General features: G+C 32.1%; 1 protein-coding gene across 1 annotated transcript; it reads left to right on the top strand.

Annotated features, from left to right (window-relative positions):
• The first annotated feature begins 1538 nt into the window (after nucleotides 1-1538).
• LOC123306084 (diacylglycerol kinase eta) lies at nucleotides 1539-11533 on the top strand. Its single transcript, XM_044887958.1, has 13 exons — nucleotides 1539-1630; nucleotides 2388-2583; nucleotides 2660-2751; nucleotides 2820-3022; nucleotides 3090-3286; nucleotides 3583-4374; nucleotides 5267-5499; nucleotides 5906-7230; nucleotides 7684-7827; nucleotides 7962-8190; nucleotides 9177-9364; nucleotides 9884-10668; nucleotides 11234-11533. The coding sequence occupies exons 1-13, from the start codon at nucleotides 1539-1541 to the stop codon at nucleotides 11531-11533; spliced, it is 4776 nt and encodes a 1591-aa protein (XP_044743893.1).
• The last annotated feature ends 5523 nt before the right edge of the window (nucleotides 11534-17056 follow it).

Below are 17056 nucleotides of genomic sequence, written 5' to 3'. Positions count from 1 at the left end.
AACAGATTATAATTTAGTGTCATTTATCTCCAAGTGTATATAAACATAGAATGACAAATGATTGTATTCGTTGATATAAAATAATACTTTAATAAATCATTTTCGTTTGTCACTTGAACGTTTTATAGAGAACGTACTGTTACACGTTACAGATACCGTTATACGTTACACGTTATTATTTATATTTGAACGTGCTAAACTCATCCATAAAAATATTATTACAATCTGTATGTCATATAATTAATTTATCATATCTATCTATAAGAATGTATCTATATATCTATATATCTCTTGTAGCATTATCCATTGTATCCTGGTATCTATCTAACGCTCACGCTGCAGCCTGCTACCATGATCATAAATCCTGCTCAATTAAAATCTATTGTTATCATAATAAATATTAAGTACACGTTTTATTGATTTTGTACAGGATTGTTCAAAGTTCAAACAGCAGAATTTTATTAAATGATGTAGATATAACATTAAAATAATGATAATTTAATAAATACCGTAGTTAGCTACGGTAGCCTGATGTCAAATTTACTATAATTCGCATAAAATTTAGCTACTGACGATGATTGCGTTGAAATATCGATATTTAGTCAGAAATGTAAGTCTGTTGTATGTCTGTTAATTGTATTTTTTAAATAGAATTTCTTAATATATAATTTTATTACGAGTATCGTGGTATTTATTTCAATATTTTACTTTTCTTGTTTTTCCAATGAAATTTATGCATTGTAAAATTTCATATGCGAAAAAAAGTTCTCATCAGCATTGATTTTCTTTTAATACAAATAATTCATGAATGAAAAGATGTATAAACAAAATCACACAGTACTTGTTGACCTTTAGAAGTCACACCAATAGTTCCCTGGTACATCAATCATGGTATTTCCACAATTAACTCAGTCAATTGTTTGTTTTATTTTGAATATTGTACATATGTATAAATAATAAATAATTGGTTTTGTTTTTGGTTTCAGGCTGTGATATTCGATGAGATTGAATTGACTGATTTAAGTTTTGCAGAATGTTCCATTAAAAATATTAATCATAGCTTTCAAGTAAGAACTTTTTTTAATTGCCATATTTTTAAATTCGGGCAGAGAGTAGGGTGTAAAGAAAATGGCCGGGTAATTATGAACAGTGAAGTTTTTTGCAAGTTTCGTGAATTGTAGCGAAATAATACCATTATAGATGGAAAGTATGACCCAAAATTATCTTAAAGATCGGTTTGTTGAAAGGTATTGAGGGAATAGTAACAATAGCAATAGTTATGGCGGACGAGGGTGTCAGGCCATAGGTCCTAGTAGCCTGGTAATCAAAGTTGTCATGTAGTTAATCAGAATTTGATTTTTTGCAATTGCCATAAGCATAATTCCCATTATTTCCAAGTGTTCCTCTTGGATAATCTCCCACACTCTCTCCTGCACGTTGATAATGTAATTTTCATACAAGTGTAACACTAATATTATGTAACACAGGTAATAACACCATTTCGTTCGTTGGTCCTGTGTGCAGAATCACGACGTGAAATGGAAGATTGGTTGGCGGCATTAGCATCAGCATCACAACGAAAGTTTCATGAACCTGATCAACCTGATTTCCTATCCGGATATCATCATTGGTAAATATATATACAACGTGTTCTGTTATTAACTGCAGAAATCTAACTTCCCAAAATAAGCTCATCAAGAGCAACAAAAAAACTAACTTCCAATTTTGGATCTGAGCCCTAATTTGGGAGCTACAGGCATGACAAAAATTGATAAATTTGATTATTCACAGACTATCTTTCGATAACCAGTTGTCAATGATAATCAGAAGATATTAGTAAAATTTTTTTAAATAATATTCAACTGAGGTAGGGATTTTTAAAAATTATAACATGATTTAATTCGATTATATTATTTTGCTAAATATTAAATTATTGAACGAAAACAAACAAACTATGGGACAATGGGTGTGGTTTGTTTGTTTTCGTTCAATAATTTAATGTTTTTTCAAAATAATATAATCCAATTGAATCATGTTATAATTTTTAAAAATCCCTACTTCAGTTGAATATTATTCAAAAAAATTTACGAATATCTTCTGATTATCATTGGCTACTGGTTATCGAATGATAGTCAGTGAATAATCAAATTTATCAATTTTTGTCATACCTGTAACTCCCAAATTAGGGCTTAGATCCAAATTTGGAAAGGGTTTTTTTTGTTGCTCTTGATGAGATTATTTTGGGAAGTTAGGTTTCTGCAGTTAATAACAGAACACGTTGTATACCAAAATTATTTTTTTACTATAAGGGTAGTTCTACAAATTAAGGAGTGTAACAAACCTGCAAAAAACGTCAAAAAATTTAGGGCCGTTTCTAATATTTCTAGGTACACCACATCACATGCCCGACCCACATATTGTAATGTATGTCGTGAAGCATTATCCGGCGTTACCAGTCATGGACTCAGTTGTGAAGTCTGTAAATGTAAAGTTCATAAGCGATGTGCAGCGAAAGCGATTAATAATTGTAAGTGGACAACATTGGCCTCCGTAGGTAATGAAATTATCGAGGATAAAGATGGCGTAAGTTATAAGAATTAAAATAATTGAAGGAAAAATTTTTAAAAATTATTGTGTTTTTTCTCATTTTTTGATCTAGAACATTACGATGCCACATCAATGGATGGAAGGCAATTTACCGGTGTCAGCGAAATGTGTGTTTTGTGATAAAAATTGTGGATCAGTCTTGAGGTAAAATTAAAACTATGCTCGTGGATTTCAAACATTATTGTTTGCATATTTATTTTTAAATGATTTAGATTACAAGATTGGCGATGTTTATGGTGTCGAAGTACCGTGCATACAGCGTGTCGCCCTTTAATACCATCAGCATGCCCTTTAGGACCCGCTCGTGTCTCTGTAGTACCACCGACAGCTTTACATTGTATTCAAGATGAAGCTTGGGACGTAGTTAGACCACAAGCATCATCTCCCCTTTTAGTCTTTGTCAATTCTAAATCAGGTACCACAATTTTTAAAAACTCGAAATATATTTTAAAATTAATATCATTAAATTTATTTTGATCCAGGTGACAATCAAGGTGTTAAATTTTTAAGAAGATTTAAACAATTATTAAATCCCGCACAAGTATTCGATTTAATTTCAACAGGACCACGTTTAGGTTTACGTCTTTTTCGACATTTCAATCCATTTCGTATACTCGTTTGTAGTGGAGATGGTTCCGTTGGTTGGGTACTCTCCGAAATTGATAAGCTTGACATGGACGTAAGTTTTATTATTATATACCCTCCATTTCTAAACCCCCCCCCCTGTTATTGAGAATCTCTCCAAATAAATTAGAATACAATCATTTGTTTCTGGCACATTTGAATCATCGCAATATTTTATCAAATTTTGCTTATCTCTCTCTCAAAGGCCTCGCGGACTCAAACCTAAATCCAGCAGTCAGGCCCGTGTGTACGAGGGTGGGAGGAGGGAGTGGTGTTGGTGGATTGAACCCCCTCCCCTTGGATGATTCTGAAGCATCAACGATTAATTAACCAGCTTATTTTTTTTCCTAGAAACAATGTCAAGTAGCCGTATTGCCATTAGGAACAGGAAACGACTTAGCACGTGTATTAGGATGGGGTTCATCCTGTGACGATGACACTCATTTACCACAATTATTAGAAAAATACGAGCGTGCTAGCACCAAAATGTTGGATCGTTGGAGCATAATGACATTTGAGCGTACAATAGCAATGCATAAATTATCATTAACGCAAGCGGCTTTGGATGAACAACGTCCAGTTCAAACGATCTCACAATATGAGGATTCAGTGGCCACTCACTTACAAAACATTCTACATTCCGATGAAACAACGGTTGTCCTCAATTCAGCCAAACATCTGTGTGAAGCTGTTAAAGATTTTGTATTTCAAGTATCGAAAACGTCACTAACGCAAGGGGATGAAACATTTAGCTCAAAATGTGATGTTTTAAATCAAAAATTAGATTTATTATTGCAAACATTAACGCAAGAAGAATTGGGAGCGTTAAATATTGAAATCGAATCAAATAATGATTTATTAACGGTTACAAAGTCAAGTAGTCCGAATGGCAGTTCATACGATACACTTGAAATAACAAAAGATAAAGATGAGAAGAATGTGAATAATTTTAAGGAATCGAGACGTGCCCGACGAAAAACAATGCAAAAGGAAGCGTTAGTATCACGTGCGAATAGTTTAAAACGTGCGATACGTAATTTAGTATCGCATACGGAACAAGTTGTGGATGAACAGCACTTTTTACAGAAAATGGATACGAGTAATATTGAACGCAAAAATTCAAAATGTATGGATACTTTAAAGGTAAGAGTTAGTTCAGTTCTGAATGTTAATGTTTTTGAAAGCAGAGCTTTTAATAAAGAATACATTTTTTTCTTAAACCTTATAATACAAAAGTTTTCCATATGTAACCAACTTACTACACATCCTGTAGAAAAAATGTTAATGAAATGATATGGTATGGTATGGTAAGGAGGTTAGCGGGCCATGCTCGAGCATCGCGCCTCGAAGCAATGGTTCAGAGCACCTAGCCAAGTAGACCCTTGTACTCTATCCCCGCTACACTTTTCAGTGGCTATTATAACCAACTGATGTACTGAAACCCAGGATTTGCCTAGCGCTAAGTTTCCTAATTTCTTCTGGTTCGGCTATGACCGGACCAAACCATTTCCTTCGCTGCTGTATGAGCGCCGGACAGTAACAGAGAAAATGGATCGATGTTTCTTCAGAATTTTTTCAGCATCTGTCACACGCGGGAGATTGTCTTTTTCCAATCTGATGTTGGAACTTGTTCAGGTTATCATGCCCTGTGAGTAACTCTACGATGACTCTAATATGAGCTCTGTTTAGTTTCAAGATCTCCTCGGCTCTGTTACCGAGCGCCCTCCCTCGTAGCTGGTCCATGCCTTTAATTGTTGGTTTTTCAGATTATCTCCTAATCTATTAAGACCTTCTTGGTATGGCATCCTCGAAAGCTTTTCTTGAGGTGGAACCATGGTGGTTCCCAGTTTGACCAGCTTATGTTAATGAAATAAAAACCAACAATATATTAAATGTGGTATCATATAGCACAGCAGTGCGTAAGCGTAGATTATGTATGTATACATCAACGAGCCTGACTCTTTTAGATACGATTAACATCTCTTGGTTTTGTTATATTTCGTGGATGTTTTTAATATTTTTCTGTTCATTCCAGGTATTACCTACAATCGATTCTGGTTCTAGTGGAGAACCATCGCCTTGCACAACGCCTTCACCAAATTTATCATCATCAAATAGTCAAACATTAATTAGTAATCGATTAATTTCCATATCACCGTTACCCGACATTCATCGTGATTCTGTTTGTGAAGAATCCGATACACTATTAACATTACCAGTTCCACCAGATTTTGCAGATAGTCGTAGATCATCAGAAATTAAACATAGGTAATACCTAATCGTATATATTATTTACTCTAGCAAGTTTTTTTCTGTCATATCCTTATATTCGTTATTCCTTCAACAATTTCCATGATTCACTCTTCATTTTCAAGCTTATTAATTCTAGATTTGACGAAAAATATACTCACGATCTTAAAAAGTACCACTTAAGAAAAAATATCATAAATTTAAATAGTTAGTTTATTAGGCAAACATGTTAGTTTTTACAGATACTCTTCTAATACTCTAGACTTATAATTACTATTTTTAAGACATGTTCTCCTAACATTAATTTAAGAACTTTTGATTTGTTCACCACTTTTCCGCACGGGTCAAGTTAGTCGTAATTATTATGATTAAAAGTAACAGACATAACAAATAACCTACTTGTTTTTAAATTTTTTTCTTCTAGTACAACAAATTTAGCGGATGATCTAACAAAAATCATCGATCAATTACCAACAACACAAATCGATTACGATAAACTAAGTAACAATGACGATGCTTCGACAATAATGAATTTATCAACGCAAACTGTAATAGCTGCAGTCACGTTAGATGTAGATAACAAAACTCAAACGGAAGAACAACGAATAGATAATGACCAAATGATCGATTCACTTGACGATAACGATAAATGCAATGTGATGATAAAGACACAAGATGAAGATAACTCGAGTATTCTATCAACAATATCGAATGAAGAGATTAGTATTACATCAGAAATAATTGAGCAAGTGAAATCATTTTGCCCACGAAAAGACTCGGACGGTGAAGATATGAACGGACATATTTATCATATCGATTCGCCAGAAACATCAGACACGTATCCGAATTCAGAAGCGTTACATGGTGAGTCGTTAATGGAAGATGTTAGTTCAATGTTAGCACAAGATATTTTTATCCAAATGGGTGGTATCGATCAAGATAGTATCGATACCAGTTACACAGACGATACAACTTTGTTTAGCGATATTAAAAAAGATTTAGATATCAAAAATCTAAAAAAGAAACAACTGGATGAAATCGAACAACAATATGGCTTCGAAAATCGTGCTTTTATGAGCCAGAATGTTTTTATAAACGATGATCAAACGAAATTAGTCGAACCGATACGATATTGTAGTTTGGCACAATTCGTAGAAGGTAATGATATCGCACGACGTTCATTTAAACGGCAACGACAAAAAAGTGTGAAAGTATTAAAAACCGAAGCGAATGTGAATCGACAAAGTATATTAACGGAGGAATCAGAATCGAATTTGGATCAAATGGATAATGAGGGTAATCTATGTGCACGTATATTTCCCCAAGTTAGTGTTATAGTTGAACCTCCATCCCCGATTATATCTGACCAAATACGTAGTGAACGCATGATCAAATTAATTAGTGATGAACAAAATTTATCGACGAAATCAAATTCCGAATATGATTTAGATGAGCATTCTAGTCGTAATAGTTCCAATTCTAATTTATTGACTATTGATGCAGAGCAAATTAATTTCCTGAAAGGATCACCAGCGGCCACAAGACGCATCTCATGTGGCAGTTTATTTAAAGCAAACGAAGGTGCTACTTTAGCGGCATCCATGGAAAGTGGTAATTGTACAATATCATCATCATTGTCTTCTAAAGATAACAATACAAGTGATAAGAAAGATAAGAAAGATGATGAGAGACCATTTAATAAAGCGCTACCAATTATTAATCCATTGGTTCGGTTACCATCATGGCCATGTAAGTTTACAATTTTATAAACGTTTTAGTACCTAGATTACCGAGCTTTGCTCGTTATTTAGTTTAAATCCAAAAAACCCCTGCATACTAATCGTGTAACAACGCCATCTACTGGAACCTATCTTTTTCAATGTCGGTAAAGCAGTTAGTTGCTCCCAATTAAAAAAAATAATAGTATTACTACTGGCTAATAGATGGCAGCTATTGAGAACATAATTGTTTCTTATTATCAGAGAGATGTGATTGAAAAAATTACAATTACTCTTTATTTCCAAAAGACTGAAAGATTTCCAAAAGAGAGGAAAGGATGAGAGTATATCAGATACTGCCACAAAAACTAACAAAATCAATTTTACCCTTAATACAATAATTTTTTTTCAGAACTTTATAAATAAATTAAATTTTAAAAAAGAGAATATTTTCATACTTTTAATACATACCGTTCTTTAATAGATGTTGGAACTGGAACTGGTTTTATTGGACAATGTTTACTAGCTAATGCAGACACTTTATGTGCTGCTGTGAGTCCATTAATGGATCCAGATGAAACGTTATTGGAAGGTTTTATTGAACGCTGTGTCATGAATAACTATTTTGGTAAGTTTATATGGTCAAGATCCATCAAATTTGTAAATCGCGTGTATAAACTACAACCCAGTTCTCTTAATCTTCGATCGCGTGATCCTGTAATCCAGATTAAAAACGATTAAATCTATGTTGTGTGTATCTAGGAATTGGAATCGATGCAAAAATCTCATTGGATTTTCATAATAAACGCGAAGAGCATCCAGAAAAATGTCGTTCCAGAGCAAAAAATTATATGTGGTATGGTGTTCTGGGTAGCAAACAATGGTTACAACGAACTTACAAGAATTTAGAACAACGTGTTCAACTAGAATGTGATGGACGACGCATTCCACTGCCAAGCTTACAAGGAATTGTAGTTTTAAATATACCCAGGTACTCATCCTAATTCAATTTCTTACAGACTCGACAGCAAAAAATCGCCCCCTTAAAAAAAATTTTATTTGTAAAATTTCACACATCCGTTTCCTTTAACTTAATCACACAGTTTAAAATTTGCTTTTACTAATTCTGGCTCGATATTACCTAAGTTATGCACTGCCTTCGAGAACAAGTTCTCAGTAAAGATACCCAGCAGGCAAGATTGGGATGAAAACTTGGTTAAACCGAAGGGCGTACTATTCTATATCGACGGATCTAAGTTAAAGAGAAAGGTAGGTTGTGGGGTTCTCTCTGAAAGTCTAGCTGCCGGATCGTGGATCAAGCGAAAATGAAGCCTATTTATGAGATGTGCGAATGTCTAAGACTAAACAGTCTCATGTGCAACGACATTACTATCTCCCTGCTCACCGACAGCCAAACAGATGAAGGATGTTAATCTTCAGCTTGGTCTATCTAACCTCAAAGGTAGCACAGGTCTGCCGAACGCCCTTAAATGAATTAGCGGAACAAATTAATGTTAACCTGGTGTGGGTGTCGAGATACAGGGGCAATCCAGGGACTTGTAAAGACGACGAGCTTGCTTAAAATGACTCAAGGCTGTCGGACCCAAACCTCAATAAGTATCCGGGAGTTGCGTTTGCGAACTGCTCCTGATAAAGGATATCTTAACAAATGTCCATCTAACCACTCTGCCACTCTTCATCTATTGCCATGAAGAGATTAACTAACATGTGCCAGCTTTTCTATGACGACCTCTAGAACCGTATGTTCGTTGACCTAATGTTTTTCATTCTTCTAATCTTCGACACAAAAACGGTGAAAGGTGATAAAAAAAACTGCAAGCATTGCATGAGTTTGATCTCGATAAGATCATTTTTCTCGGATTTTTGAAATTTCGCAAATAATTATTTTAAAAGGAGCAATATTTTGATCGTTCGAGTATATTTAATTTAAAAACAAAACCGTTTTTTTTGTTCAAGTTTTATGGGTGGTACAAATTTTTGGGGTGGCTCAAAAGAAGATGATATTTTCATAGCACCGTCATTTGATGATCGTATATTAGAAGTAGTTGCAGTTTTTGGATCAGTGCAAATGGCTGCCTCACGTCTTATTAATTTACAACATCATCGAATTGCTCAATGTCAAAGTATACAAATTAATATTCTAGGTAAGATTTCTTCTAATTCATTTATTTAGCTTCATTTGGATGACTAAAGTTCCATAGTTCTTCGAGCCCCGATCGAGAAAAATTTTTGCATTCGATTCGTGAGGGCATCTACAAACTTTGGTACAAAAATGAGGTGAAATGAAAATCTGGAAAAGATAGAAACTAAATCGGTGGAAATGATTTTAATTCGAATATCACCACGAATATGGCTTCCGAGGTACAGGATACACTTCGTTTCTAGGAGTTTTACGATAATATTTAACATATTTTGTACCACGATGTCCTCCTTTCGTCCCCCTTGGACACCAGGTACCTCGGGTGGCCATTTTCGTAGTAATCATGTTCAGCGGCCTCGAAAACCTCCGAATAACAAAATTAGACTCATTTACATCAATAAACAGACAGACAAACTCACGTCTTTTTAGTCCGGGAGTTAAAAATATTTCAAAATTAGTTTTTGAAATAAATTGTATCGACGCTTCTGCCTTCTCTTTTTGACGATTATTTTACGTTCGATAGGTGATGAAGGAGTTCCAGTTCAAGTAGATGGCGAAGCCTGGATCCAACCACCTGGAATGATACGAATTATTCATAAAAATCGTATGCAAATGTTATGTCGAAATCGTTCACTAGAAAATTCATTAAAAGCATGGGAGGAAAAACAAAAGCAATGCTTAAGCACTCCTGGTGAAAAATCACGAAATTCTTCGTTAACGTTACAACGACCAAGTATCACGCTGCCACGTCACAGTACCGGCCATTTATCAGTAAATATTACAGAGAAGTTGCGTCAGCATTCATTTTCTGGCCAAACATTAACGGTGCCACGAGCTCATCATGAAAAATCGCATTCCATTACATACATTGAGAATATTTTGCCACCGTCCGATTTAAAATTCAACGACGAAGAGCATAACCTCTTATTAAATTTCATTGAATGCGCTACAACATTGGCCAAATGGATTAAATTGCTGGCAATCAGTAATCCAAAAATGGATATTGATCTATATACAATTGCGGAAAAAATCGATGAATGTTTAGAACGGATCCATCCGCATGGTAAATTACTCGAAGGTGATGTTCTACGAATTGAGTTTAGTAAATTGTACGAACATGTCAAGCAATTGTTTGAAGATAGTTGCTTGTTGTTACGCGATAAAGGTCACAATTTGAAATTACGTGATGATTTAGAAACTAAATTAAGTATCACACTTGCTAATACGGAAATGGAATTGCGGAAATGTGTTCTTGTGGATACACCGAAAGGGAATTTGGTATTTTTACATCAAATCCATGAGGAACATGTAAGTATCTACATATTGTATAAAAATTTAAATCGAATTTTCACTTTTTTTTCATGGTCTGTTTTCAATCGAAGATAGTGTATGATTTCTTGGATGAACTAAATCGTCTAGTACTGTCTGGTACTCTGTCGTTAAATATAATGAAGCAGCAGGCTCGTTGCCATGAGAGGAGTCGTCTCAAACGCCCCTTTCACCTGAGCTTGCCATTCCCATAACAAGAAGCTCTGTAGTTTACCGAATCAAGGAATAGTTACGAGAAGTTCATCTTGATTACTGGGACTTTGCAACCATCTTGATTACCGGCACTTTACAACAACAGCTAGGGAACAGTTGAGAAGAGTGATGGGACTCTTGACGGGACAGGTTTAGAATGATTTGGTCCAAAATCTTGAATCCATCAATCCTGGGATAAATCCCGGCGGTGGCGTCTGGCCTCGACAGATTCCTATAGCTTTATATGCTTGAAACAGCATATCTCCTTAGTCTAGGTGTTAGAGTCCCATTTTCGGTATTCTTCGAATATATTATTATTAATATTCTTAAAATCATTTAAATTTTGTTTCAGAGCGATCGTAAACATCGTAAAGGTTTGTTCTGGATAAAATTCCGTGGCAAAGCCACAATGAATCCATTATCACAGAACACGGGCACCGCAAAAGATGTTGCAACATGGGGCACACAAGAAGTTGCCACATGGCTTGAAACACTACAATTATCTGAATATACCGAGAGTTTTATTCGAAACGATATTCGTGGACGTGAACTTTTAACATTGGCAAGACGTGATCTCAAAGATCTAGGAGTGACAAAAGTTGGTCATGTCAAACGTATATTACAGGCTGTTAAAGATTTAAATCAAAAATAAAATTTTACATAACCTCTAACGAAATCATATTTCTTGTAAATAAATTATATTTTTCATTAAAATAATCAATTAGTAAATTGATGACGTCATAAAAGACACAGAACACGTCAGAAAACATCAATTTTCAAAGTTAGGAGAAGTACATCTTCTTTTACACAGAAAATAATAATTGAAAGAGATAAAAAAGGATTATCCTTGTCTATTGTGAATGACATTTCGTTTATCAACTAACTTCATGTTGGTTAAAAAATTGTAGCAGACTTCAATATGTAGTTTTCGTGTCACTTTAAACTTCAAAAAGAAACAAATTAATATAAACAGAGTTGTATTTTGACGTCATCATTTTCTAATCTGTACTTCATCGATAAATCATTCCACAGGCATGTTTACAACAAAAAAAAAAAACTATTTTTATGAAACGAACAAAGGAAAATGAAAATCAATCTATTTTTTCAAAGGTTATCGAATCGTTAACACAATACATACGACATTACATAACCTTATGTATCATAACCTTTAACCAACCAACCAACCCCCCCCCACCCATTCCCATTTAATCATTTAATTGGTATAAACGTGATAAAAAAAAAAACCTTATTACTGTTTAAAAATTTAAAATTCTAAACTACGAAAGCAATTATCTATCCTAGCAATATTTTTTAACTTTCCAATTTATTAATGTAGATTAGTAAAGTTATTTATATACAATTTATAATAAACTTATATAAATCTTTTTTATTTTTTTCTTTTTTTTGTTCATTAAGGCACTTTGTACACAATACGATACAAAAAAAAAAAAAAATTAACAGTTATGACAGTCAGTCAGTTAAATATGAGAACTGAGCATGTCAGTTAGGCCTAATGTATGTACAATAAATAAATAAGATAAAAACTTTTATAGAATTACTTAATTGTATATTTATCATAAATAAAATGATTGTCAGTCAACCATATTTTGGAACAACTTCCGTCGGTCAGTAAAAAGAAAATACAATTTTTATTTCAATTCTTAATATATATTTTGGTTGACTGTTGCGAGTTGTTCCACAATATCGTTGGCTGACCCTATTTATTTATGGTAAATATACAATTAAGTACTTCTAAAAAAATTTTCATGTTTAAAAAATTAATTACATCTTACTTATTTATGGTACATACATTAGGGCTGACTGACTGGCTCTGTTCTTACATTTAACTGATTGACTGTCATAATTGTTATTTATATGCTATGTACTCAAGTATCAGACATCCAAAAGAGGTCGTGTGCGAAGAAACTCAATCCTTTGTAATAATAAACAAGAGAGATTGAAGGAGGAATCTTGTTTTTTAAAAAATTCTACAAAAATTGAACTATTGGCTAATCACGATCAATTTAGTATTAAATTCTCTCTATAATCTTGTAAAATGAAGATCTTTTTCAAATCATATTCCAAAAATATATCCATTTCCAAATTTTTCCTCCTATTTTATGGAATGGATGAAAAGTGTTAAAAAAATTTTGAAATAAAAAAATATTTATAAATTGTGTACCATATTCATAGATTTAAAAGAAATAAAAGAATAGATACTTTTTGATTAACCTTTTTTTCAAACAACTCTATCATGAATAGGTTATAAATAATTAATATATATTAATAATTAATATATTTATATATTTAAATATAAATAATTATATATTCTTATAAAAAATCAATTTAAAACAAAACAATTTTATACAATCGTCAAGTTTGTAAAACACTTTTAAAAATTTTTAAATTTTTATTTGCTGCCATGCAATTTTATTTAAATAATCATCAGGATTTCTTAAATTGTACGGAAACCAGAACTTTCTAAAGTGTTAGATGCCACTTATGGTTAATTAGATTGTCAGATATTATCCGAAAAAAACGAACGAATACGAAGTTAGAATAATTTGAGCAGTAAATCGGATTTGAATGCGGTTTTCGGTATTTGCAATTGGCATAATTAATATGCATTTTATAATATTCATTCGGCTTTCACAAGGTGTCTGAAACACTAAGATGTCTGAAGTAGGTGAGAAAAAAAAACGAAAGAAAATAAAGAAAATGTATTAATTATAACTAAATTTAACAACTTAGAAAGTATGGAATTATTATTCTGATTTTTCTTTAATAAAAAAATTCTTTAAAATTGTAAAAAATGTCATTAGAAATTTAACAAAAAAAAAACATTGAATGTTAATCATTTTTAGAGATATTATAATCATAGATATAAAAAATATACAGAGGCAACAACCTTGTAAAATAAAACTACTCTATTGAGCTATTTATTATTAGCCCGATCATCTTAGTCAAGAAAAGGGGTCAACCTCGGAATCTAACGAAATAAGCTGAATTATTAAAGGTCGCAAAATCAGTTTTTTTTTTAACATCTCGTTTCCCTTACCTGCAATCGCAAATTTGATCTGAAATTCCCTGCATACTAAATGTCATGAAAATCGTTGGAACTGTTTCCGAAGATTAAAATTTCCGGGAGAAAATAACGTTTTCTTAAAATTTTTCGTCCCAAATACCCGATGCATACTAATCGTGTAACAACGCCATCTACTGAAACCTATCTTTAATGTTTCAGTGTTGGTAAAGCAGTTAGTTGCATTTTTCAGTTTGTTTCTGTTTTTCCTGAAAATACGGAAAAAAAGACCTTTTCTAAAAATAAAATCAAACTAGATCGATTTTTCGCCAAAAAAAAACTCCTGCATACTAATTTTCATGAAATATGATTGAAGTCAAAAAGTCAAAGTTAACGGAATATTCTGGAAAAAACTGATTTTTGCGACCTTGAATAACCTGGAATATCAAAATAAATTTTTGTACAAAAATTCAATTTATTCCGTTAGAGTTCAGAAGTGAAACCCTTAGATGATTGGAGTAGCCGTCATCCTAATTTTACTCATTTAACCTTCTTTAATAAGCTCGTCTGTTAAATTCGATAAACTAGAGTTTTAGAGAAAAACATTAAATTTAAAAAAAAAAAAAATTCTACCAAAATGTTCCCGAACTGTCCAAGAAAAGTTAAAATTGAAATAAATTTCTGAATATAAAAACTAATTTAGAATTGACACTGCCAAATTTCTTAGTCAAAATTTTTTTAAATTCATACATACAAGAATTTATTATTAATATTTTTAAATAAAAATCAATTTCGAATTTTGACATAAAATTGTTTTTATATTCAAAAATTTACCAAGAAGATCGAATACAGTCGAAATTTTGAGTTTAAAATTATCTATGGGATTTTAACACTTAAGATGTCAGCGCCACGAGTAAAAAAAAAGTGTAAACCATATTTATTAAACTCAGCTGATTTTTCCATTGAATGAAAAGACAAAAGATGTACCATATTTTTTGTTTTTTAACCTAGCTTCTGTTCAAGTGAGTTCAGGTGAGTGTTCGGTGTGGCGCTAACAACTTAAGTGTTAAAACCGAATAATTACAGCGCTACTGGGGTCATTAAAATAAAGCCATTTTGAACATGGCATCTGGTGCTTCTAAATAATTTTTTCAAATTAAATTTAAACATAAAGTTTATAACCTATAAAAATAAACTTTGTTAATTACATAATTTGACCACCAGAGGCGTTCTGTTAGTGGATTTTCACTTGTAGACAAAACTTTTAAAGAATGCTTTAACTGCCTTTTTATTTAGCTTTTTTAAATGTTTAAAAAATATATATATAAATATTAAGCAACTATTCAAGTACCAATTCTCACAATCACATGAATGAAATCGATCGTAAAAGAACATTTGAGACTGGTAGATAAAAAATTTGTTCCTGTTCCAAAAATTCAAACAATTGTGAGAACGTACTTATTACTTAAAATATAAAAAAAACAAAAAACAAAAAAAAGACAAGAAAACTTGGATAATCATTGCAATTTGGCCTTTCAATTAAATTGCATGTTAAAACTTAAGAATTATTTATTTTGAATATATTTATTCTAGAATTAAGATTTAAAAATAAACGAAACCATTAAATAATTGAACTAAACAATTATATAATTAGCAATAGAAAATTTTAAAGGTATTTATAAAAATGCCATAATTATCATATTATTAAAATTATTATTATAAATAACAGTACGGAAGCCTGAATGTCTCACTGTCAATTTATGAGAAAGTGGCATTATGGAAACAAACCTTGTTGAAGATGCCAGTCAGCCACTTTCTCATAAATTAACAGTGAGACATTTAGGCTTCCGTATAACAGTCATATTTCAATTTACAAAAAAATACACTAAACACATTAAGCAGAAATTAAAAAAATGAAGAAGTTAATAAGTAGGTACGCGATTTTACCAGTAAAATAATATATATTTTACTTAATTTGCCTATAAACTACTGGTAAATTATTGGACAATTAACCAAATAAGTTTTTAATGCCATCTAGCATGTCTACAACGTATTACCGGAGCTATTAAGCATAACGCGGGATATATAAATATTAAATGAAATTTTTTATTCCTTAAGATGTAATTTCCTGATGACGCTTGACGCTGGCTTTGAGCGTCAAATTAGGAATCCACTTAGCTGTGATAAATTGAAGTATGACTTGAATGATTAAATTTAGAATGTTATTTATTATGTAGTGTTTAGAATTGAATTGAATTGAAAGAAAAGTTATTAATAACCAAAATAATGTTAAATTATCATATTTACAATTAATAATCTATCATTTAATATTTGTTATTGATTCTATTCGTCATGTTCATGTTACTCTAATAGTCCCATCAAGTTAGATGAAATTTACTTATAGCCCTTTACCTTGTCACAGTAAAACGATCCACTTTCTTTTAGGGAAAAAATACTTTGGATAAAAGTTATTAAGCATAAAATTTCCAACTGATTTGTATATTTTGATTGTTTCCAATCTTCTGCATTTTTGAAAAAATCGATAATTTAATAAATAACAATTTTTCCAAAAGTGCTTCAGTGCCTAAAACTTCAATTAATTTCACCTAACTTGATTGGACTATAACCTAAAACTAACCAAAAAGGTCAAATAACTTTATTATTAAAAATTATTATTTAAAAAAAGACTTTTGTATTTTGGCTAAGTTCGTTTATTCATGGGATCATAATAATGTCATGGAAATAATCATGGAGGCTAGAAAATGAGACCGAACTCACTGTAAATACTGAATGGCTGTCACAAATAAAATGTCGAAAGTAAGATTCTTTTGCACCGAAATAGTTGTGAGAGTGTAAGACACAAGTTTGATTTCAAAAATATTACGCCTTTATGTGACTTTAAAATTGGTTACTTGCTTACTTCACTATATTTAGTGCAAAAGGAAAACTAGCGACGTTAGTGGTAGAAAAAGTAACTATAATTTCTACGATTATATTGATAAAATTATTTCCCACTTGAGTGCGGTCTCCTTCTCAAGTCTTCATGGAAATAATGTCAAATGCATTCCGTGAAATGTCAAACCATGCGAAAGCATTTTGGAGTCATTGATCAGGAACATGGCCTTTATTAAAAAAAAAAGACAAATAAGAAAT

This window comes from Chrysoperla carnea, chromosome 1, assembly GCF_905475395.1.
Source record: "Chrysoperla carnea chromosome 1, inChrCarn1.1, whole genome shotgun sequence".
In the NCBI taxonomy this organism is placed as follows: Eukaryota; Metazoa; Arthropoda; class Insecta; order Neuroptera; family Chrysopidae; genus Chrysoperla; species Chrysoperla carnea.
This window is presented reverse-complemented; position numbering and strand designations above follow the sequence as displayed.

What these genes read in the sequence shown, in the direction of transcription:
- LOC123306084 (XM_044887958.1), top strand. Translation starts at nt 1,539, where the DNA reads ATGGAAGATTGGTTGGCGGCATTAGCATCAGCATCACAACGAAAGTTT. An exon ending in CTATCCGGATATCATCATTG is followed by an intron (nt 1,631 to 2,387) that starts GTAAATATATAT and finishes TAATATTTCTAG; the next exon opens with GTACACCACATCACATGCCC. An exon ending in TTATCGAGGATAAAGATGGC is followed by an intron (nt 2,584 to 2,659) that starts GTAAGTTATAAG and finishes TTTTTGATCTAG; the next exon opens with AACATTACGATGCCACATCA.